Source organism: Gavialis gangeticus, unplaced genomic scaffold (genome assembly GCF_001723915.1).
Source record: "Gavialis gangeticus isolate Ggan-Ray unplaced genomic scaffold, GavGan_comp1, whole genome shotgun sequence".
Classification (NCBI taxonomy): domain Eukaryota; kingdom Metazoa; phylum Chordata; order Crocodylia; family Gavialidae; genus Gavialis; species Gavialis gangeticus.
The window spans coordinates 30,777,764-30,800,693 of NW_017728993.1; the positions used below are offsets into that span (position 1 = coordinate 30,777,764).

A 22,930-nucleotide genomic window follows, 5' to 3' on the forward strand; every position below is an offset into this window, starting at 1 on the left:
GGGGGGGGGTGGGGGGGGGGGGGATAGGTGTGTGCATGTGTGTGGGGGCCTGCCCGCATGGTAGGTCCTGGGAGCTGGCTGGGGGTGGAGGGCAAGAGGGAGGGAGAGGGGGGACAGAGGGCTTCTTTTCCATCTGGCTGGGTATGTGGTGCCCAACATGTGCTACCACAGCCGTCCTCACTTCCCCACATTATCTGCTTCCCAGAGCACCACTGCAGGGGCAGGAGAAGGAGAAACTGCTGGAGGCAGGGGGAGCTGAGCAGTACTTGGGCAGGTGTAGCAGCAGCAGAAGCAGCCCCACCAGGAAGCTGTGTGTGTGGGTTGGGGCCAGGGCCATTGGTGAGTGAAGCAGGAGCATGCCCTGGGTGGGGCTCATCCCCCATGCAGAACACCTTGGGGGATTGTATTTGGTCTGCAGCTGCAGGCCAAATACAATCAATTGGCAGGTGCCTGCCTGCAGGCTGGATTCAGTCAGTTGCTGGGCTGTATTTTGCCCATCCAAGACCAACCTCCATCATTTTTTTCTAATCCCTATTACACACAACTATTTTCCTTTATTTTTATATTAATTTTTGCTGTTCATGATAACACATTTCTATGAGTATTCTTAACTTACATTCTTAACTAAACTTTCAAGAATAAGAGCCTGAATTGGTAGAAACTCTAGGAAAGTGGGATTGGAGTCTAGACCACAGGGCAAGGGAACTGAACCTTGACTAATCAATGGACCAAGAAATTGAACTCTGCAAGGTAACTTGAGGCCTCTATAAGCAAAGTAGTGTCACGTGTCATGTGTTCTCTAGCTTTGTTTTCCAGACCTGCTGTCAGATCATTGCTTCCTCCTTTACACCAGCAGCCCCAACTCCCAGGTGGATAACAGCCTGATGTGCTCCCTTGCTGCCTGTCAACAAAGGACTCCCCATCTAGCCAATTATAGGGATTAATCCTTGATTCCAAAGAAGAGGTGTTGGCTCCAGTCTAGAGGCACCTTTAGTTGCAGATCTCCCCTTCTCATTAGGCCCTAAAAGGGGCAGGTGAAAGTAAGAAGTTGAGTACAAAATAACTCAGGATGACGACTCAGCATAAGAAGAGCAGTGGGTGATAGACGGTGGAAAAAAGGATGAGCAGTGTGGATTAAAGTTGAATGCCATAAACGTCTATTTATTTGCTTTTTATAACTTGCATTGTTGGGTTTTGTGGGTTAGGAGTCCCCACCATTTTTGATGACCCTGTTGCCTATCTTTTGATGATAAAATCGATCCAATTCCTACTCTGGGTGACTGGATGGTCAAACACTCTTAGAAAGATTAAACTCACATTTGAAAATGGGGTCTCAACCATTCTTGGAGCAGAGCAACCTCAAACATTTCAAGAGTGTGGCAACTATCATTGGTATAATCATTGGCAGCTCCACTGAAATACGGGAAAGACATGAAGCCATCCAACAACGAGTAGTGAAGCATTGTTTCTGAATGAGGCTGAGAACTATCCACTGCCTGTGGGCTGAAAACAACCACTATGTAAAGAAAATGGACACGGTGTATTTCTGTGTCTTCACCAGCTATTCTCTGGATCATTCAATATTTTTCTGTTTGAAAATATGCTTTTTTTATCATATGAAAAGAGATAAAAGTGATGAACAAATAGTTGGAAGGCCCAGATAATGACCATTTCTTTTGTAAAGCCTCTAAATGTTAAAACCTCAAGATAATAAATATAGCCTCATCTTCCATTCCCCTTCCTCCTTTTATTCATCCTGCTGCACGTCTCTCTGACACATTCCCCTTCAAACACTCCTTATCAATTCTGGTGCCTCCTAAAAGACAGGATACTCTTTTATGTTCTTCGTCATGAGGTAGACATTGCACATTTCTTCAGGTCAATGCACAACTTTTTCTCTGACCCTTCAACCTAACAAATAAATGCCACTCTAACTTTAGAAGAAACAAATAATCCAGAATCAAGATCAAACAAAAAACACATTAACAATAGAGTTTCACTAGTACCCTTTTAATTGCCCTTTCTCACTGGGAATAAAATCATAAACATGGTAACTAAATTCATCAAAATGCTTTATTTCTATGCTTTTTAAAATCCAGAGAATTTTCCAGGTATCAACATAAGATACTGCAACAAGGCTACTGATTTTTCATCATAACTTGCATAGGTATACACGTTTTTAAAGAAAATAAAGAGAGACTAGAGGACATACAGAGGAAATGAGTAGCAGGTGTAAATTAGGCATTGGTAAGTTTCAATGACTATAAGGGAGTCTGAAGCTGGTATAATTTAAACATTGAGAGGGTGAAAAAATATATAAAATGCATCTGAAATATTATCTCATTTAACATGACTTGGTGCCAAAATATTGTAGAGAATTTTTCAATCTCAATATTTACATAGCTGTCAAGAGTTATGACTTGATTCCTTGGGGGCTCTGCCCTTATGATTCCTTCATGCTGTCTTGTCTCCTCTTTCCCTCCTTCAAGGAACACAAAACGCATAAGATGACAGGGAAACTAATTCTCTTCACTATTTATGGTCCTAATCATGCAAATGCTTACAGATGTGCTTAGCTATAAAGAAAAGAACAGTACAAATGATTTCAATGGGACCATTCACATGTTTAAAGATAACCAAGTATATGTATTATCAGCATATCACCTTAATTATGCATTTGCAGTGGGTTTAGAGTCAGACTCTTGCACAGAAAGTAATGCATACTGTGAGTCTAAAAATCTTGGATACCAGATGCAGAAAAGGATCCTAGAAACTTTCTACTGGAACCCAATTATATCAGGAAAAGAAATCAATACATACACAAAAACAGCATGCTGAAAATACAAGTCAAAGTTTTACTATTAATCAGAGTATTGCGTCTGCTAGTTCTGCTGTGTCATTTTCCTGTTAGAAAGGCAGTCCCCAGGTTTTTAAATGAAAATATGCTTATATAGAAAATATAGTTTCATTTTCAAAAACAACACAATAGTGCTGTAATTGTGAAAAATGGTACAGTTTTTATATATTCAATATGCATCAGTTGAGCTACACTGATACTATACCAAAAAGACAGCCCAGTTTAGTCTCAGACTATGCAAGAGAAAGAAGATAGAAGAGTTACTATGACATTTTTATTTTAAATAATCTGGTGGAAACATTTAAATTTTATGCAGTACAATAATGCCTCATGGCTCTACTCACCCTTACTGAAATAAGTACTTTGTGAATACAGAGAAAAAACAAAAACCCTTCTTAAAGATCTGACATTGTTAGGGACTGCTCTAATGTTCCCTGAAGTCAGTGCAGACTCCAGTGCACTCCACCAGGCTTTGAAACAGGCCCTTAGGTTCCAATTAGGTAACATCTACCAATATGATTCTCAGATGAATAACGTTAGGCATTTGATTAACGTTTGTGTTTGTAGAAGTAGAACCCAAGACAGAATGGCAGACGTCTGTTTAAGAAATAATTAGGAGAAATAACAGAGGAAGAATATGCATTTACTGACCAGACATATATACAACCACATTGCTTTTCTTTTGGCCTGAAGGTCATTCCCCTGTGGTGTTTGAAATCTGTGCAACTAATGTACAGCATGTAGAGTAGAAGAACCAGAGACAGAGGCATTGGACACTGGCTATGAAGAAGAGTGAACCTGATGGTATGGGTGTCTCTTACATTTGTGGCACCACAAAAGCCCTTGAAGTGCTAGAGGCATGCAGCCAGGCACTATAGTAAAGCACCATTTGAAATGGGAATGTCTATGTAGAGCTTTGTTTTGTAACTAGAACCCCCCTGTATCCCACAGTCTCCCAAGGCACGCTGTGAGGGATACCTGCTGGGACTGCCTTGTTACCACCTTGGTGACCAGGGACAAAGTTCCTTCTACTCTCCCCAGAGCCCTGGCCCTGGTGCTTTGGCAGCTGCAGCTCTGTGCAAAACTGCCAGAGCACTGCCAGGCAAGAGACAGCAGCTCTACTGTGGTGGTGGCACCACTGTGGGAGAGCAGTTCTCTTTACTCCACCACCCCTGCAGTTGGCAAGGGCTGTCTTTGGCAGTTGCTGCATTTGAGAAGCTTCCAGCTGATCATTGATAACCTGCACCTTTCTCTGGCAGAAAGGAAGGCAAGTTGTCAGTAACTGGGCTCTCTAAGGGTCAAGAGGACCTAAGGCTGGAAAGCTTGCCTTTGAGATGAATTTGTAGCTCTGCACCCAGGGGCCGCATGCCTCCATAGCCCTTTATTTTTGTAGCACTACAAAACAGCACTCCACTTTGTACAGCTGCAAAGGAATAGATGTCCATAGCTTGCTGATTCTATTTAAGAAGAGAGAAATGCAAATGTTTTGCTTTTACTTATAACAGTCTCTTGTCATGCTATTGGTAATATGAACAATTTACTTTAAGATACATGAGTCTAACTTGACCTTTTAATTGAAACCAACCTATCTATGCAGTATTGTACAGTTGCCAGGCTGATTTAGGAAAATTGTGTCATGGCAATTAAATGTAAAACCCTTGATAATTTTCTTTTTGCTTAGTTAGATCCAAATGCTTGTGGGGTTTTGGAAACCTTGGAGAACACTCACATACCAGGTACTGGAGTCTTTCACACTTAAGAACAGCAGTAGTACACAGGCCATTTCCCTTAATTATTGCAGGTAAAATAAAGCTTCTTTTCCCAAATTATGCTGAATTTCTGGAACCTCTGTCCCTGCTATTTGCCTGTCTTCTTCAGTTTTCTTAAAAATGAGAATGATGGACCATTACTGAACCCCTTTTAGCTTCAGAAAAATATGCTGATAAAAAAAGGAATTTTGCTGTCTGCAAATCCCACTTTTTAGATCTTCTGGTTTTCTTTGGCCAACACTTAATTTTGGCTTCATGTGGAATCTGATGTAGTGAAACAATCTTTGGAATAAAAGCATAGTGTCACCATAGGTAAATACCAATTATCAAGAGATGTGGATTGAAACTGGCCAGAGAGTAACAGCTGGCAGAATGCATAAGGAACTTTCTGTCAGGGCTTTGATAAATCAATTTGTTATGCCAGTTTTGCTGTCATATCTTTTCATCTTGTGATGACTAGCGACTCAATTGGTATTTCACATGATTCCCCCACAACACACACACAGAGCACAAATACACAAGAGATCAGATCTACATCTGGGTGATATATTTTAAGGGAATATTAATGAATGAAGGTCATAGAGAAACTAAATATTTGCTATCACTTACTATACTAGAACTAGGAGAAATACAATGAAATTATTAGAAAGTAGGTTTAATGCAAACAAAAATGGAGTTCTTTTTTTTTACACAGCATACAATTAGCTTATGAAAATCATTGCCACAAGATGTTGTAGAGGATGAACCAGGGTCAGATGAGGATTGAATAAATTCACACAGAATATGTCTATTGCTGAGTATTAAACATTATAGTTAGGGCTGCATGTTGCATATGAATACTTCCTAGGCCTCTGAATACTGGACTCGGTAAGGGAAGAGGTGCAGAGGACAGACCAGTATGAACAGACCTAGCATATATTGTCTTCACTTAGTATCCACACTATGCTACTGAAAGACACAGAATGCTGGTTTAGATGGACTAATGGTGTGCTCTAGTTTATAATATGAAGGTTCAGATATATTGAAATTATGAATGAGTTCTGGTTGAATGGTGCAAATAGTTTGAATTTAAAAATGGAGAAACATTTATAAGTGTCATATACTATGCTTTAGTATTTTAATGAGCTGAATTTTGGAGATGCTGAAATATTTCAATGCAAGTCTTTTTTTTTAATTGAAACTTTTCAACTTTTTGTTTTAAAATAATATTATTTTTGCTTAACAATTGATCTAAATTAGAAGACAAAACAACCACCCTCCCCACACACTTTTTAAAGGGTTAAATAGCAAGAAAATGAAAACACAATCACTCGGGGTTGAACAGTCTATTTTGGTTTACATGCAATGAAATTGTTTCACCAACCGTATTGTTTCAGTTCAACCTGAACCAGTTTTTATTTTTTCTAATTTCTTGGTTTGACCACTAAACTCAAAGATCCTTTATCCACCCAGCCATAGACAGATCTTTATATGAAGCACAGGACATTTTACATAGATTGTCTCATGTGAATTGCATGGTAGATGACCAGTAAGTTCTTTACCAAGACAACAAACCTAAGTTGTTTCCTTTTGCAGACTTGTTCACACGCTTTTGTTTTTTGGAAAAAAAAATCTAGAGAACACTGATAAACCTCCTGTATCTGTAACGTGTATATGATCTTTTTTTAAAAACCTTTTTATGGCTAAATAGACAAACCCTAGTGGGTTCCTTTAAGTCTTTTTTCCTATGATCTCTTGTCCCATATTTCACAGTTTCCTATCTCATAGGTATTTTTGGTTCTGTCACTGGAGTGGGACATTCATGCATGGAGACAGTTATTGCCAAATCAGGCTTGAAATGCCACTGCACTTTTGCTTTTATTAACTACTTTTCTGTGATCATCATCAACTTGTTCACTGTGTCTCAGCAGCAAGCATCAGATCTCTATCCACAGCAGTTGGTGGAAGATTTGTGCTTTTCCCTCCCTCCTTGACAACCCAGGTTTTGCACAAATGGAGAGCAAGAGAAAATATCAACACCTGGAACTGAGAAAATGCAAATACAATCATTGTGAATCTTTATTATAAATAGAAGCTTTAGTGAAAAGAAATATTGGTACAATTAAGGCCTAATCCAAAACCCATTAAAGTCATTTGGAATCTTTCCATTGACTGAAATGGGCTTTTGGATCAGGTTCATGATGCTCTTTACATTGCACTGTGCTGCACTTTACAAGAGAGATGGCATTTCTAAGTGTGAATAACATTGCAGCACACAGCTTTTCTGTTAGGAATTCCAGATATGTCACATTTTCTTTTGCTGGCATCCGTTTTCATCATTTGTATTGCAGCAGATTGTGGTTATTATTTTAAATCTAAAATGCTTTTGAACAAACAGCATCATCAACTAGGATGTGCTGAATGGTTATATAGCCTAATGGGCCTGAGTTGACATAACATAGCAATAAAATGACATCCTGGAAACATGTCATTTTAATGCCCCTATAAATATTTTATAGACTTTTAAAATGTTTTTAGTTCTGATCAAAATACTCTTCATGCACAGGAAAATAGCACAAAACAAAACAAAAAACTTGGGTCACTTGTTCAGAATCGCTGAATCTTTTGCAGCTGCACATTGTAAAAGCAAGCAGAAAGACCTGTAAAGTAGGAAGTGTTTCTCCTCTCTACACTGGCACAAAGTGAAAGGTGGTAGAACATATTCTAATCAATAAGCAACAACTTGTTCCTAAAATCATTATTCAGTATTTATTGTTGACATAGTTAATTGAGTCAAGTCAGGATGGATTGGAATGCTATGTTTGCTGAGTTTAGTGCATAAAGAAGAAGTTGTACAGAAAATAACTTGTGAATACGGAATACTCATTGCTTTTTAATGCATATCTGTTGGGAGGGATGAGAGCACAGACTTCCTATTTCTGAATTCTAGAACATTATCTACAATCCTTGTCATTCACTTTCGACAAAGATGAATTCAAGACACAGAGAAGGGCTCTAAGGATGAACAGGGGAACAAATAGCTTATAATATGAGCAGAGACTGGAAGGGCTTGGTTAGTTTAGTCTTCCAAACTGCAAGCTGAGGGATGAGACTGCAGTCTCTAAATACAGAAGGGGCAAGCAACAAGGGAGAACAGCTATTTAAGCCAAAGGACAATGTTAGCATAGGAATAAATGGGTATGAATTGTTCATTAATAAATTTAAGATGGAAATTGGAAGAATTTCCTAACCATCAGAGTCGTGTGTGTCTTGTAGCATCATTCCAGCTGGAGTAGTGGGGAATAAAACATTACTTTTAAGATGAAGGTTGATGGGTCTATGAATGGGATTCTAGGGCATGATGCTGGAGACTGGACTCAAAGACTCAAAAGGTACCATCAAATACTATATTCTTCTGTGTCAAAGACCATACACTTCTAATACGAAACCAAGAGAAAGGGAAATAAAATAGTATATCAGCATCTCTTTCCCATAATAGGTAGGAGAAAAATTGTATGTAGCTGGCATGGGTTATTATTCATGAGATTAATAAATACATCTTTTTAAATGAAGGCAAGGGTGCAGTGAAATTATCTTGAAACAGGAAGGTGCTCTCTCTCTGCATTAACTAGCTCTCTCTCTCTCTGCATTAACCAAGAAGGAATGGGAGCTCAGAGCAATAGGCATGCTTTGGCAGGGACAACATGGAAGGAGGCACATAGACAGGAGTCACAGAAAGGAAGCAGGGAGGCAGGAAAGAAGGCGGTGTGAGACACATGGGTTGTACGCTGGGGCAGATGTGTGCAAGGTTTTGATGATTTATATGTGGTATAATGGATCAGAAGATGCAATAGGGGGATTTAGTGTAGTATGAGCGACAAGTGAAGAGAATATCACCTGCTACATTTTGGATTGCCTGAACCTTTGCAAAAGCTTTTAAGATCCGTACGTTTCCTCTCATATTTCTGCTAGTAAATAAACTTCCAAATGTACTTTTGTGGAAAACAAACATATCTGCACAGAGAGAGTATACCTGAAGGTTATGTGTGCATTCAATCTAAGGAAGAGATACTTATATGCAGATAACGTTGGTTCAAAAATGTATCTTAACAAAACTATTGTAAATCAGCTCTATGAAGTATGCAATAAACCACATGATTATGTACACATAATGATGTTGACACTGCTAGGATTTGCTGGTGGGATGGGAGGGGTAAGATTAAAACCAGAGGTCTAATAATCAATTACTATTGCTATAACCAAAGGACCAAATACATTGTCTCACATGAAGTAGCATAATTTGAATCATGAATCAACATGTGAAGCCCAAACACCCAAGCATGGATGGTCTACCTGTGGCATGGGTGCTACAAATGACACAGGCAACCTGTGTGTATGGCACACAACAGAGCAGGGAGGGGACAGGGCTAGCATACCAATAGACAGGGCAAAAAGCAGAAAGAAAAGCATGGAGCACAGAGTAGGGAACAGAAAGAAATGCTGCAGATCAGGCAGGGGAAGAATATTGGAGTGACCCTTAAGGGGAGGAGCGAATTTGTAGCATGCCTGCTGAAAAGTTTGTCCCTCACTGCATGCCAGCAAGATTAACACTGTCAAAGTGGGATGCTGATGCTGACACCACCACTGCTTACCTTTTTATCACTGCCTACCCTTTTATCACTGCCTACCTTTTTATTTTGTAAAGCGTTTACAAGAGGATGCGAGTACCTGGTTACCTGGGTTATATACACATGGAAAAAAATGATTCATGAATCAAAGCAGAAAAAATATCCTGCAGAACTTTCTTTAGCTAAGTCAGAATGAAAAAACAAAATTAATAGGACATAAAGCATCCAGTATCATTTCACCTTATATGTGACAGGATGTAAGATAACAGAGAAATTCTGTCAAACTTAGTAAGTAGAATAGTCCTATATTAAATCTCCACCATGACTAGAGTATTAACTATGCAATGCCACAGCTAACAAAACTCTAGAAATACCATTATGTAGATCATGAAGCATTTTGCCACTGACAGTAAGTAAACTAAGTTTGAGCCAGAAAGTGGAGCGTCTGCCATTCATGTTATGAATATGCATCCTTTCTCACCCTACAGTCCAGATAAAATTACATTCTAAGTTCCTCAACACAGCTGGATCATTTGGAATTAATTTCCCAAAAGAAAAACCAAGGGGTCAAACAAGGTTGATTTTTGTTACAGTCAATAAATAACACTGAATTTGCTGACAAATGTTAATAAACTTTGGGCATGACCATTGGTAGCAACAGTAAGATTCTGGCTCAAGGCATAACGTGCTAGCTCTTGTGGCTTGAATTAAACCTGTGATCCGATTTAAAGATGAAGAAGCTAACCCAATTGTTTTGATGAACTTACATGTCTGAATCAGGCAATATTTTTAATTACCAAATTTTTTTGTCATGACACCCAATGGCATTCTTAAAAGAAGATAAATATCAGTTTGGATGTCTACAGAAACTTTCATCTCGGGATACCAGAGTACTTTCAAAACATTATCTAATTAATCTCCACAACAGCAGAGGAACACATAATTTCTACTGAACAAAACCACTTCTTGTGTGAAACCAAGTTCTCAGGAGCATCACATAAAATTTAGAGCTTTAAGACGTATGCTCTTGAACAGCAGCAAGCAGAATGTAATTAGCCAGGACGCCCCTATCACTACACAGTGTCAAGAGACATTTACTGGTGAGTAATCAGGACCTCCTTTTCACATAAAGTTGAACAGCACAGAACCCTGAGGACCTTGTTGTATAATGAATTTGTTGATGATCAGATATGAAAAGTGCTACCTATTAAATAAGCAGTACCACTTCATGTGGCATACTGCTTGGAGGACTCATGGTCAACCATGAAACTGACTCCATTAGGCCCCTGGCAGACTTTACACTGAAGATGCAATTGACCTGTTCGTTGAGACATAAATAATAATCCCACCACACATTTTTGTGGCTGGCTTTCATCACGCTTTGAATGCGAGGCAAGGTAGCCCCACCATGCACCCTGATGCTGACTAAACTGTGCGACTTGATTCACAGCTCCCCTGCATATGTAGGCTGAACGCTGTGTGGTGCAGTAGTGGTTAGGACTTCACTCCCATGTTTTCAGAGTGCTAAATTAAGGGGAATTCAGCAAGGCTCACAGTGTCTGGGCATGGTGGTTGCCTTGCTCTGCAGCTCCAGTGGGGGCTGAGGAGCAAAGCACATTCTGGTACCAGGTCAAGGTGAGCAAGATTGACTATGCTACCCCACAGCTGCCAGGGAGCTATAAAGCAAGGCATTTGGCACATCCTAGCCACAGGGACCTGGGACTGGGGATAGGTTCCCTCATCCTGGGGTCCCTTATGCATCTGGGGTCTCTTAAAAACTATGTGTGGAGTCCAACTGCACATGTGGTTTTCTGATATCTTTGTCACATAGGGACACCTGCTGCATAGGGATTGCTAAACCTCTCCCTTCTCAGGGTCCCACATGCTGGGACCTTAAAAAAAACCTGTATGCAGTTCAGTTGCATGCAAGGGTTTCTGACATTGTGGTGCGTGGGGCTCTGAGATCATGCCACCTTGTGGGTCTGGGGCTGGGACTGATGATCAGCTGACTGTTGATCCCAGCCCTGGGACTGCACTGGGGTCCTGAACTAGTTTTGGTGCATTCCTGGAGTTACAGCATTTCACGCTGGGGTGCAGGCATCTGGTTTTCAACTTGCTGCTGCTTCTTCTCATGTCTACAACACATTTGACCATTTTGTTACACATTTGCGCTCGTTCATTCTATTTGTCAAAGTCTTTCATTATACATTTGCCTTCAAGCAGCAGGAGCTGCAGCAGGGGTTGCATAGTCTGAGGCTCTATGCTGCAGTTACAGGTGGTTGAACCAATGGCATAGGCCCCACTTCTCCATTGTTCCCTGAAGTGTCTGACTCTGGGACACAGGCAGTTGAGACATCACCACCTTTGCCATGGTTTGTAAGCTCCTGGTGGTAAAAATGCAGCTGCTGGAACATCCGTTTTTTTGCTGTCAGGTATTTTCTTCAGGCTCTCATGCCACGTGTAGTCACGTCTCTTTAGGTGTGGCAGCGAGGGGTTGGGTGCTGGTAAGGAAGTGTCTACGTGATTGCAGATGTGTGTGTATTGTGGGATGGCTGTACAGTGGGTATCTCATCTCCCCAGTTTGTCTCTGTCATTCTATCCTGCTGGCCACTGCTCTTCTGATGTCAGGTGGAGTGAAGCCAGCTAGCAGGTAGGCTGATAGGCTTCAGACATCCTGTGATGCATTGGCAGCTATCATTCAGGAAGAGGTCAAGGCATTTAGCATGTGCAGATCTCTCCCATACAGGAAGAACAGAAGCTGAGAGCCAGAGCAGTGGGCTACAGCAGAAGTGTTCATGCCACGACCTCCATCAATAATACCTGGTAATACCTGCACATTCTTTTAACACTCCAAACCATGATTTTTCAACTTGCTGACACACTGGCAAGTAGTAGCAGTGTAATTTGGATCTGATCCCAAAATTGCATCACCGTGGCAAGTGGTGAGATTCTTCCCAACAGAGATAAGATCCCATCATGCTGTTAAATGAACACGTACCAGAGGCCTTAGATTGGGACAATTGATAGGATCTTGTCAAAAAGTGGCATAACGGCAATCTTACAAAGTGAAGTTAGCTAAATTGAATTTAAGTCATGTTCATTCAGAATAAGGTTGTGCGTTATTCTGTTTAAATTTAGTCTCTTTAAAAGTTAATTCAGACAAAGTATCCTGATTATCCTCATGTAAACCAGACTTTAGCCAACATTAGTTAACTTTCTTGTAAGCATGATATGCATTTCCAGAAGAGGGTCTTGAGGACAGATTTGAAAGAAGAGATACTAGACAGAAGTTAATCCAGGAGCCTCTATATCTGGAAAGATGGGATCTGATTCCTGATGGCAAGATGTATGGAAGAAAGTTTAGCTGTGCATGAATAACTGATTTTTTTTCAGAAAAAATAAACTATTTTGAGTTGATTTGAAAAATTTTTTTTGATGTTTTGATTAGCCAAAGAGTCAGAACAAAGCAAAACAAAAAATCTGGTTAAGGCTGAGCAAATGTTTCATTTTGATTGGACAAAGCTCGCCCATATTGCAAAATTCACTTAAAAGAAAACTCTAACAATGCTTTTTTCTAATTAGAAGCACGAAATGTTTCATTTAAAAAACATTGAAATAAAATGTGCTTACTTTTTCAAATTATTTTGCTCCTTTCTCCCTGCCCGAAATAATTCATCAAAATTGACATGAACGTACAAACTATTCCAGCATATCTGCATTTTAGCTGAAAACAGCTCTGGTCAGCTCTAGTTTGTGAAAAGAGGTCTACAAAAAGCCATGGAAAGCTGGCAGCACTGACTAAATGTCAAGTGAGCCTGTCATCTGTTTCACTGGACATTTTAACAAAGGTAGAAAAGTAACCACTTTGGAGTTAAATTCAGATTATTTTTAATTAATACTCAGCTTCACAATAACAGGAGGTATGAAAGGAAATGGGTAAGTTGTTACAAGGTTGATGTACTTTGAACAGAAATAAAGGCAGGAACCAAACGTGTCAACATGTACAGCTCTGAAGAACAATCATGACAGAGAGCAATCATTGCTATTTTGAGTAATTTTGATTTCCATTAATGGCAACATTCAAATTCTATTTTATCCATTATGAAACCAGCTGAACGTACTATACTGTGTCCTATATTGTCCTGCTAGAAAGTAACTTTTGTCTGTTCAATATTAGCTGGGAATTGGTACATAACCCCTTACTCAAATCACATATATTTTATAAAGAAAATAATGACATGAATAAAACCATTGCAGAAATTTCAGAAATGAGTAAAATACCATCGATGTCAGAGCTGCTATAATGTCCATGAATACACACAGAAATTTACTTTAACGTTACCTTGAAAGACACAAGGCAATCAAACTCTTCCATATGGCTCAGCCTTCAGAATTCCTTCATATTGGAAAAATAATATCCTGTCGCCAGCAAAATAAACCAACGAAGACTGTTCCTATACGAACGCACGTGAATATGTAGCATTTGAGTCTGATGTACTCAGGCTTTTGTGTGCTCAGTAACAAATCCCTATCCCCAGGAACAGAAGATCCTGCTATTCTGTTGAATCCTTTGATGTATCATGCAATGTAATTAACTTCTGTGAGGTGTCTGCCTCGTTCCTTTTGTTCTTATGAAGAGACCTCTAAAAATAATATATTGCCTATACCTATGTTTATAAAGGCAACATATGGTAAAAGCACTAGAATGGATATTGATGAGGAAGTAAAAGCATGAGGCATGTTTCACTAGAAAGCAGCATTTTGTATTTATGAGGCCTCTCTTACAGTAAAAAGCAGCACTCTTGCTGAAATGTGTCAAGCCACTCTCCTAAGTAAAAAGACATCCTTATCTTCTTTTTTGTCCATCCTCCTCAGAAAAAAGCGTTATCCTAAGGCAGCTGTATTAAAAAGGGAATCAGTGCAAATAGAAGTAGAACTGCTATTGTTTGGATAATATTAATGAGTTGCACATCTTACATCAGGTGTTAGGGTGGGATTATGCCACTTAGTTGCATAATAATTTGTGAAGTAGCAAGTGAAAGAGAGTACCAATGGTTTGACAAACGGTCTGTGCCCTGGGCAAACCCTGCTGTAGGGAGGGAGGAGGGGAAGGAAGATGCTTCCAAGAGCAGGGGTAGGGAGGGTGCGGGTTTGGAGAGGGAGGACATGCTTCCAAGAACCAAGGAGGTTGCGTGACAGGGGTCAGGAGTGCGACTCAAAACAGATGCTGGCCCTTGCTGCTGCAACATGGTCTGTCCTCCCCACCTCTTGTTCTTAAAGCACTGGCAACATGGTGTCTATGTACTGGCTACTGCTGCAAGAGCAATGCTGTGGGACTGGTCCTGCTGCACTGGTGCAGACTCTGTGGAGACAGGCAAGAATTTTGGTGCTCCTCTTAAGTTGGGTGAGAAGAGCAGGGGTCCCTGCTTTCTCACCCATCCCTAGTTATGTTACTGAAGACAGCTTGTTACACAGCCTAAGGAACAGTAGGGCAGCTCTTCAGCTGATGTAAATGCTCATAGTTGTACTGAATCCAACTGAGCGACGCTAAATCAGCATTTCCAATATCACACGATTTATTTAATATCTTGAGATTACCAGTTTAAATAAAAATTAAATAACTTCACACAACATTATACTGGTCACTTAAACTGAACTTTCTTTGTTAAACTAAAATTTGAATCCAGCCACTACAGTAACTGTGTACCAATAGCTTAAATTTCTGCTACTACCTCTCAAAATAAGGCATATTCCATACCTCAGAAATTTCTCATGGAAAAAGTTTAATGCATATTTAACATAAAGATTTATGAAGAAACCTGTCTTTAGCCCCTGCAATACTTCATGCTTGCAAAATGCTTGAAAGCCAGAGTTAAAACTTAATAGTTTTTTGGTGGGGAGGAGAAGGGGGAAGAGAGAGAGAGAGATTATGTGTGCGCATGTGCAAAGGTTTCAAATTAATATAGTACGTAGAAAACCAGGGCAAAAACAAAGCAGAAAACAAGATTAATGTAATGACTAAAATAACAATCAGGAAGTTTATCCTGGAGATCATATATTATACTTTAGTAAAAACAGAAATTCAGGATTTTCTATACAAAATACCAGCAAGTATGTAGGAGCCCTCAGTAATTCCCCTCAGGCCTACCTGTATCCCCTGCTTTGAATTAAAGAGAGAGAAAAATACATTGGTTTAAATTTTACAACAATTTTGCCCTGGAGCAAACTATGCATTTTCCCCAACACAAATCAGCTGCATTTAATTCCCTAGACAGCTGGCATGAACACAGCCTCTCCACAGGACACCTGAATTACAAAATTAGCACATTCAAAACTCTAAATCACATTCCATTACATTAAGCCCTCAGGTCCAACATTACTAAGAACAAGAATAAATTGCAGAACTTCTCCTGAATTAACCCTCTTAGCACACTCTCAAAGTTAAATTGCCCTTTCCTCCCCTTTATAGATACAGGAAACTTAAACATTTCCCTCTGCCCTTTCTAATCTATTCCTATTCTAGCCAAGTGGCACAGTTTATGGGACATAAATCGACAATTCTTTTCATAAACTCACACTGGTAGATAAGCCTATCGTGCTGTTTGACTCACTTTGAAAATTAATAGGTTAATATGTTTATTTCTGTCCCTCAGAACAATGTTGACCAGCCACTTCTCTCTGCAGTAGGGTTTTACTTGAGTCTGAAACACTTTGCAGAAACTCACATTTACTGATTACTTTTTTTGGATGTAAGTTGCTTCCAACAAATACATTATTCTTGTTAAAATGATGCGAGCTTGAGAGACAGCTGTGCCTACAGCCACATGCCAGTGACCTGTTCTGATTATTGCCCGCTTGCCTGGTCCTAGTTATTGTACTAGTATTACTAAATGTTATTAATTTTTTTCCTGGTAGCACTCACATTGTGTTAGGTGTTACAAATATACAGAACTGGTCTGTGCAGATTCAACATATGCTTACAAAATATAGTGAAAAAATAATGTATTAATAGATTCTGTATGGTACCGTGCAATTTGGTGCTTTCATATCAGGGTTTCACAATAAGGTACAAACATTATGTTCCTGCCCCAGCACAGAGTTAAAGAAACTGATTAAATTTATACATCATCATCCCGTTGACTTCAAGGAGACAGTGTTCACCATATGCACAAATTAGAATGATTTGAGCGTTCCTGGAGATAAATGTATAATCAAGCTTTATGTGTCTTCTTATACATTGACAGGGAAACTGAGGCACAGAGAAATCTCATAATATATGTGCTCACTACTCACAAAACCCCAGTTCTAATGCATCTTCGGTAAAAGAAAACTGAGGGGAGCACTTGAAATAACCAATATTTGTTTACTTGATGTATTTTATATAGGATACACCACTTTTGAATTTTCTACATAACATTCAGGATAGGTGTATGGAGAAGTAATACATACCAGGAAGAAGGCAGCCTCAGTACAGAGGGACCATTGTATTTCTGACTCTCCAGTGAAAAGTGGCAGATCCAGCGGGTCCCTTTTCTGAGGAGGCTGACTAAGGTGGAAGTAAATGAGATATCTTAAAACACACTCAGTACAGGGGAAGAATACTTTTTGCCGAATTTGCAGAATGCCAGTCACAACAGCAGGTCAAAAATACTATTTAATTATCAATGCCAGAGGGGAGCTTGTACTTCAGATTTCCATTTGAATCCTTTAACTAAAGCATTCCAGGTTTTGTCAAATGTTTCAGTGAGGAGATGAAAAAAGGGAGGGAGCATCTCAAACCTCAGTGGCAGGCCAACAATTGCAAAACAGAGAAAAATTGGTCCCAAATAAACGTTTCAGAGGCCTTATTCTTGCACTGAGGCTGCCATGTCTGGAGAGGGATGACTCCATCACTGGTACTATTGAAGGAAAGTAATTGTCTTGTAAGTGATACAGGACTGAAACCAGGTTAAGATTTAGACTATGTATCCCATACTCAAATATTCAAGAAATAGGGTCAATGATGAAAATGAATTTAGTTTAAAAATATACACTGCTGAGTATTTCAAGGAAGGGATTCAAAGGGTTTAATAGAAAATAATTACAAGCAAAGAGAACAATTTGCAATAAGTGGAACAAATAGAAAATAATGAAAGCAAACTGAATTCAATCTAATCTAGTGAAACTAAAGTCTTAGCTGAGCACATGATAATGGAAATAATTAAAATTACTGATTGTATTGAGGGTAACAAAATAGCAATGAAGAATACTGAGTTGAAGGGCGGGAGACACAGATGTTTTTGAAAATATTGTGTGTATTAGCCTTATTGATGATACAAAAGTGACAGAATATTTGAATATAAATAAAACATCTATCGTAAGCAACGTTTCAATTTTTGATTCCTCTATCTGGATGTTCTCCTATTCAGTTTAGTGAGAAAATTTATCCTTAGGCACGCTTCTTGCCTTTTCTGTCACACTGCATCAATTAAAGCACACATTGTACAATTACACTGCCCTGTGACATTGTTTTCTATGCTGTTGTATTATTATCCATAAACAAAATCCTGTAAAATACATGTTAGAGCAATAACAATTTTTAACACATTTAACCATGAAATTCTACCCAGGGTGATTTCTAAGGGCCTATATTAGTCACTGCTAAGGACAATGTTAGATTACAGCATGCCAGCATTTTTTTTCCTAGACTCCATATAGATTCAATCACTGCATCTTCAAAGTCCATGGTGCGTGTCAGCCCATGCTCAAGAAGCCAGCAGTGACAGAGAATTGAGATGCATTGCCTTTTTGCATTCTTTATCAGCTTTGCCTTGGAGAAAGAATATTCCTCACTGAAGTCCAGTAGCCATGAAAACACTACTGAGTATTCACTAACCATCTAACTAACATTATTTATGAAGAAAAAATTCAAGGAGTGTCTACATCAAGGCAGTGTGGTCTGGTGGTGGTGGGCGGGGGGGGAAGCTGTGGGGGAAGTTCAGAAAGCTGGATTGTATATTTGATTCTGCCACTGACTATTCTGCTCCTATCTCCTCTCTGTTAGGTGGCGTGACTTTAAGATGAATATAGGAAGCAATTATTCTGAAGATAAATTTTGTGGCAGATCATTATTATCAACTGTGTCTGCACAAGACTAGGATGCGGACACCACAAGTGAGTCATTTGGCCAAGTAAGGACCATTTTACACCACCACTGTAACATGAAAACAGTCATTTGTTGATGCTGCAACCATGTATTATTTTTCAGTTAAGAGAGGTAAATGCTTTCCTTTATGTTGAAAAATATAATTTTACAACATATTAGTAAAAAATGTTTCTCTGGGGAGAATGACGGGTGCATGTTCACCCACCATAGTTTAAACCATGGTTTTCTGGAGACAGCAATTGCAGGTATTTTCTTTCTGCTTTAGGTGTGAGGTGTTCATCACTCTTAGAAACTAGAAAGCTTCAGGGATTTCTGCAAGACAATAGTAAAAAAGTGATATTCTCTCCTTTTCCACCCTCCCTCCTCAAAAAAGCTTGTGGGGGTTGGGAATTTGGTTGCCTTTTAACCAATAGCCTGATAACACTTACAGACCCCAATTTGATTGAAGTCTTAAGGCCAAATCTAGGCTATATCTAGTGAGACCAGTTCAGAAAATTGCATCTTTGAGGGGAAAAAAACCCATTTTTTTCCACTTGAAAACTTCTCTAACACCAAATGTTTTTCATTTGACCCTGAAGTCATGGACCACTATTTTAACAATAAGAAAGCAGGCAGCACTTTCGCATGCCTTTGTTGGAAAAAACAGAACTTTTTAAGAGCTTAATCAAATAATGAAGTTGCTATCAGTTCTAGATACCAAGTGCACTTTTTGAGATGTTTGAAAATTGGATGAAGAGGATAACTAGGTGGTTCTTATGGGTGATATAAAAAATTATGTGTATTAGCCCTCTTGATTCTTTCACAAAACATTTTCAATTGTATTTGCATATCCTTTGGTAGATGCTTTCCAAGCTGCCAGGAGATCCTGAGGTCTCTCTTGACAGACCTTCCAAAAGAGTCTATTGCGATCATTTCCTAGATGCAGGATAGAGAGTTACATTTTCATCTTTGCCAGACCAAAAAGGGTAAAAACACAGAGCCAAAAGAACAAGATGACACATCTCACAAATTTCACTATTGCTAACACCAACAATTGGAGACAACTGAAGTTGTCATATGCAGTAGGAACTATGGGGCTTAAAGCCTGAATGTGTCAACTGCCACAGGCTGTGATAAGTACTGACAAAGCCAGCTGACAACAAGGCTTGTGTGTTAGTTTCAAGTACAGCTGCAAAACCAATATTAGAGTATTTTACTCTGAGAGGAATGAATAAGAATGCCATACTGCTGAGAAGATGATTACAAAACCAGGATTTATGCCAACAACTACAGTTAGAAAGAAACTGGTCATTGAATAAATGGCTATGCTGGACTGATCATGTGAATTCTGCTTCGGAGGCAGAAGTGGGACCTCTTTCCCAAACTCACTGGTTTGGAACTTTTGAGCTTGGGAAGTTTCTGGCTTGGTCACATGGGCCATGTCCAGACAAGCACAGCTGTACAGTATGTGGGTCTGCAAACATGTTTGCAGCACCACATACCGCACAGTCAAGTGTTCTCTGCACTGCACAGGCACACTCCCCATGTGTGCACTCTTCCGGACATCCTGGGGTCAAAAACATCCACGGAAAAAACCTCCAGAGCAGTGCACACATGTGCAGCTCACACCACTGAAAAGTGGAGCTGGACTGCGGCTGCCTTCCAGGTTCCACCCAGCATGATCTCCGCTGCTGCAGCCCCAGGAGGCCCCCAGGACTCCAGGTAAGGCTGCTGGGGCCAGCCCAGTGCTGGCCCCAGTCTCCCCTGCCACCCCCGGGGTAACTTGCTGTGTGCCAAAGTGTGCGTGGCATGGGTGTTCTCCAGGGACAAGTAGCTGTTGCAAAAGGTGCATCGCTGTTACTTGTCCTTGGGGAACGAAATGTCCATGCTCATCTAAATGCTGCCATGGAGTGAAGATTTGGAAAGAGAAGTATGTGTTTCCAACGTGTTTTTGCAAAGTCTTCTGAGATCTTCCAACAAGAGAATTATAGTTCTGGAAAGTCTTTATTAATTTGAATATGCCTCAAAAAAGTATCAGATTCTGGCCCCAGCTATTTCCTGCATGCTGTGGCAGCACTGCCAAGAGAATGGAGAATTATTCTAACAGGACAGCTAGAGTCTCTTGATTTCCTACATTCTCCATTCCTCCACCAAGGCTTAGGATGTTCCAGGGTGGACCAAGAAAACTGTAACAGGGGGCCTGCTTGGGGCTGGTCCAACTGTGGCCCGCCCCGCTGTTCTTGGGCTAACCGCCTGCCTTCTCGCCCACCACGCCTTGATCTTAATTGATTAATAAAGATGTAAATTGAGCGGGAGGCTGCCCATTTTCTGCCCAGGGGCACTTTCTGCGGCTCCATTCCTCCCCTACACTGCATCCCAAGCCTCGCAGATGACATCACAATGTTCTCATACACACCAGCCCCACACGATGGGTCCCAGAATCCTACTGTAGGACCCCACCTGGGTTCCTCCCTTCAGGCAGACTCTGCTGCCGTCATACCGAGTCACATATCTCCCTGCTACTGGTTCCCCTTCAGGTGTGGTCCTCTCACTGGGACCTTCGGCTCCTCTAGCCCCGGCCAAACCCCAGGCCCCTGGCTCTTGGGTGTCCCTCTCGGTGGGCCCCCTAGCCCTTCTGACCCTCCTGGTCCTGGCCCCTGCCTGGGCCAGTCAGGGGAAACTGACAGGTCTCGATGTATAACCCTTACTCATTCCCCAGGTTCCCCGCTCTGGTTCCTCCTTCATGGACATGGGGGCCTAGGGTGCCTCACATCATGACTGGTGCCTCAGGGTCTCACAAGGGACTCTCCCTCCCTCCCTGGGCAGCAGGTCGTGGTGCTACTATAGATGTTATTTTTGACCCATGCTCTGCCTCCCAACAGAGGAGGATTTACTGGGGTTAGGACTCACCTTTTGCTGTCTGGCTGAGCCCCCGTTCTCCCCTCACTGGGCTCCAGCTCACACTGCCTCCTCACACTGGGGCTTCTCACGCTGCCCCCTCACACTGGGGTATCTCATCATGGTTCCCTCACACTGGCTTCTCGCTGCTGCCCCCTCATACTGGGGCTGCTCGCTGCTGCCCCCTCACACTGGGGCTGCTCATAATGCCCCCTCTACTCGGGGTCTCGGGGCTTCCCTCCTCAGGTAGGCTCAGGTGGCCGTAGCCATGCCTGGGCCCCTCTACCTCCTTGGGGTCTCACCCCGCAGGGCTCAGGAAGCCTCAGCCATACCTGGTCTCCAACTATCCCTCTCGGGGTCTCAAACCCCCTGCAGGGCTCAGGTGACCCTGGCTCCCCACTCTCCACCTTGATGCTTGCACTCCCACAACTACCTCTGATGGAACACGACCCACCCAAAGGTGAGGGCTAGGGGTTAAGGCACCCCAACCTGCCTTCCACTGGGGTGGTAACTGGCCTGACATTTCCTGGGGGTTCCTGCACCACTGGGAGCCCCACCAGGCCACCCACTCTTGGCAGGGTGCAGTTTTAGGTCATACCCAGGACCAGGAGCCTCCTATCCCTCCCCTACAGCTCCCCCCTTACCTCCAGATGTAGATGGGCAGCCCTCCAGCCAGGTGATGTTGTTGCCTGCCCTCTTGTGGCTAAACTGCCCTGTTTATATGGGCACCCCTAAATCTAAAATGGCTGCCCTCATTAGGCACCTGGTGGCTGCCAACTCCAGGGCCTTTAAAGTGGCAGGCACACACAGTGCCCTGCCACAGAAATGTTTAGAGTAGATCTACAGCCCACATGTGGCCCAGCAAATTGATAGAACTCCATATGAAACTGGGTGGCTCTCCAGTGGAAAATGCAACTTCTAAACAGTCCTCAATAGCATGAATTGTGCACTGCTGGTGTCCTGTATTCCACTAATTGATCAGAGAAGATTCTAGGCAGTATAGCTTAGACAAGCCATTAGTTCATAAGCCATTTCAACCCCATTCGAACCAAGGTTCACACAGAAGACAAATAAAGGCAGAGCCTATCTTTTTTCCATCTTATAATTACTTAATGTAGTCTGTTAGATAAAGGCCCATATTATTTCTATATTAGATACTGCATTTATTAGCTAAATAGGCAATTTTATTATTACCTTGATTCTGTGGATGGTTTTTAGTATTTGCAGACATCATACACATGGTTAATAGCACTTTCAGATTCAATGAAATTTTTTTCGTTTTTTATAACAAGTAAAAAAAATAATGGTTTACGATTGTTGTTAAGCATACCACGTTATAGCAGGGAGTGGGAGTTTAAACTTACAAGCTCATCCTCCCTGATGAGCCTGGGCCAGAAGTACTGCAGTGAGATTCCCTGACGGTAGGCAGGAACCATTTAAGACTGGCAGGTTTATCAAGTGGAAGGGAAAAAAGGGAACTTAAAATGACTTTGGCTTCCCAGGCTGAAAAGCCCCCTCCTGACTACAGGAAAGATGAGTGTTTTCCCTGGAAAGGGGTAGGAACCAGGGAAAACTTACCTGGTGCTCATGTGGAAGTGTGAGCAAACAGACAGAGGGGGAATGGCAATGTGAGGAGGAAGCCTTGTTGTCTTCACAGGGACATGGAGGGTTGGAG

At 41.1% G+C, this 22,930-nt stretch overlaps 1 protein-coding gene across 1 annotated transcript in view; it reads right to left on the reverse strand.

Moving 5' to 3' along the window:
• The window catches only part of ADGRL4 (adhesion G protein-coupled receptor L4), a 262,937-nt gene that overhangs the window by 217,069 nt on the left and 22,938 nt on the right, over window positions 1-22,930 (reverse strand). Inside the window, 2 exon segments of the mRNA XM_019501503.1 lie at window positions 16,683-16,759; window positions 16,762-16,775. Coding sequence (XP_019357048.1) covers window positions 16,683-16,759; window positions 16,762-16,775 — 91 coding nt within the window.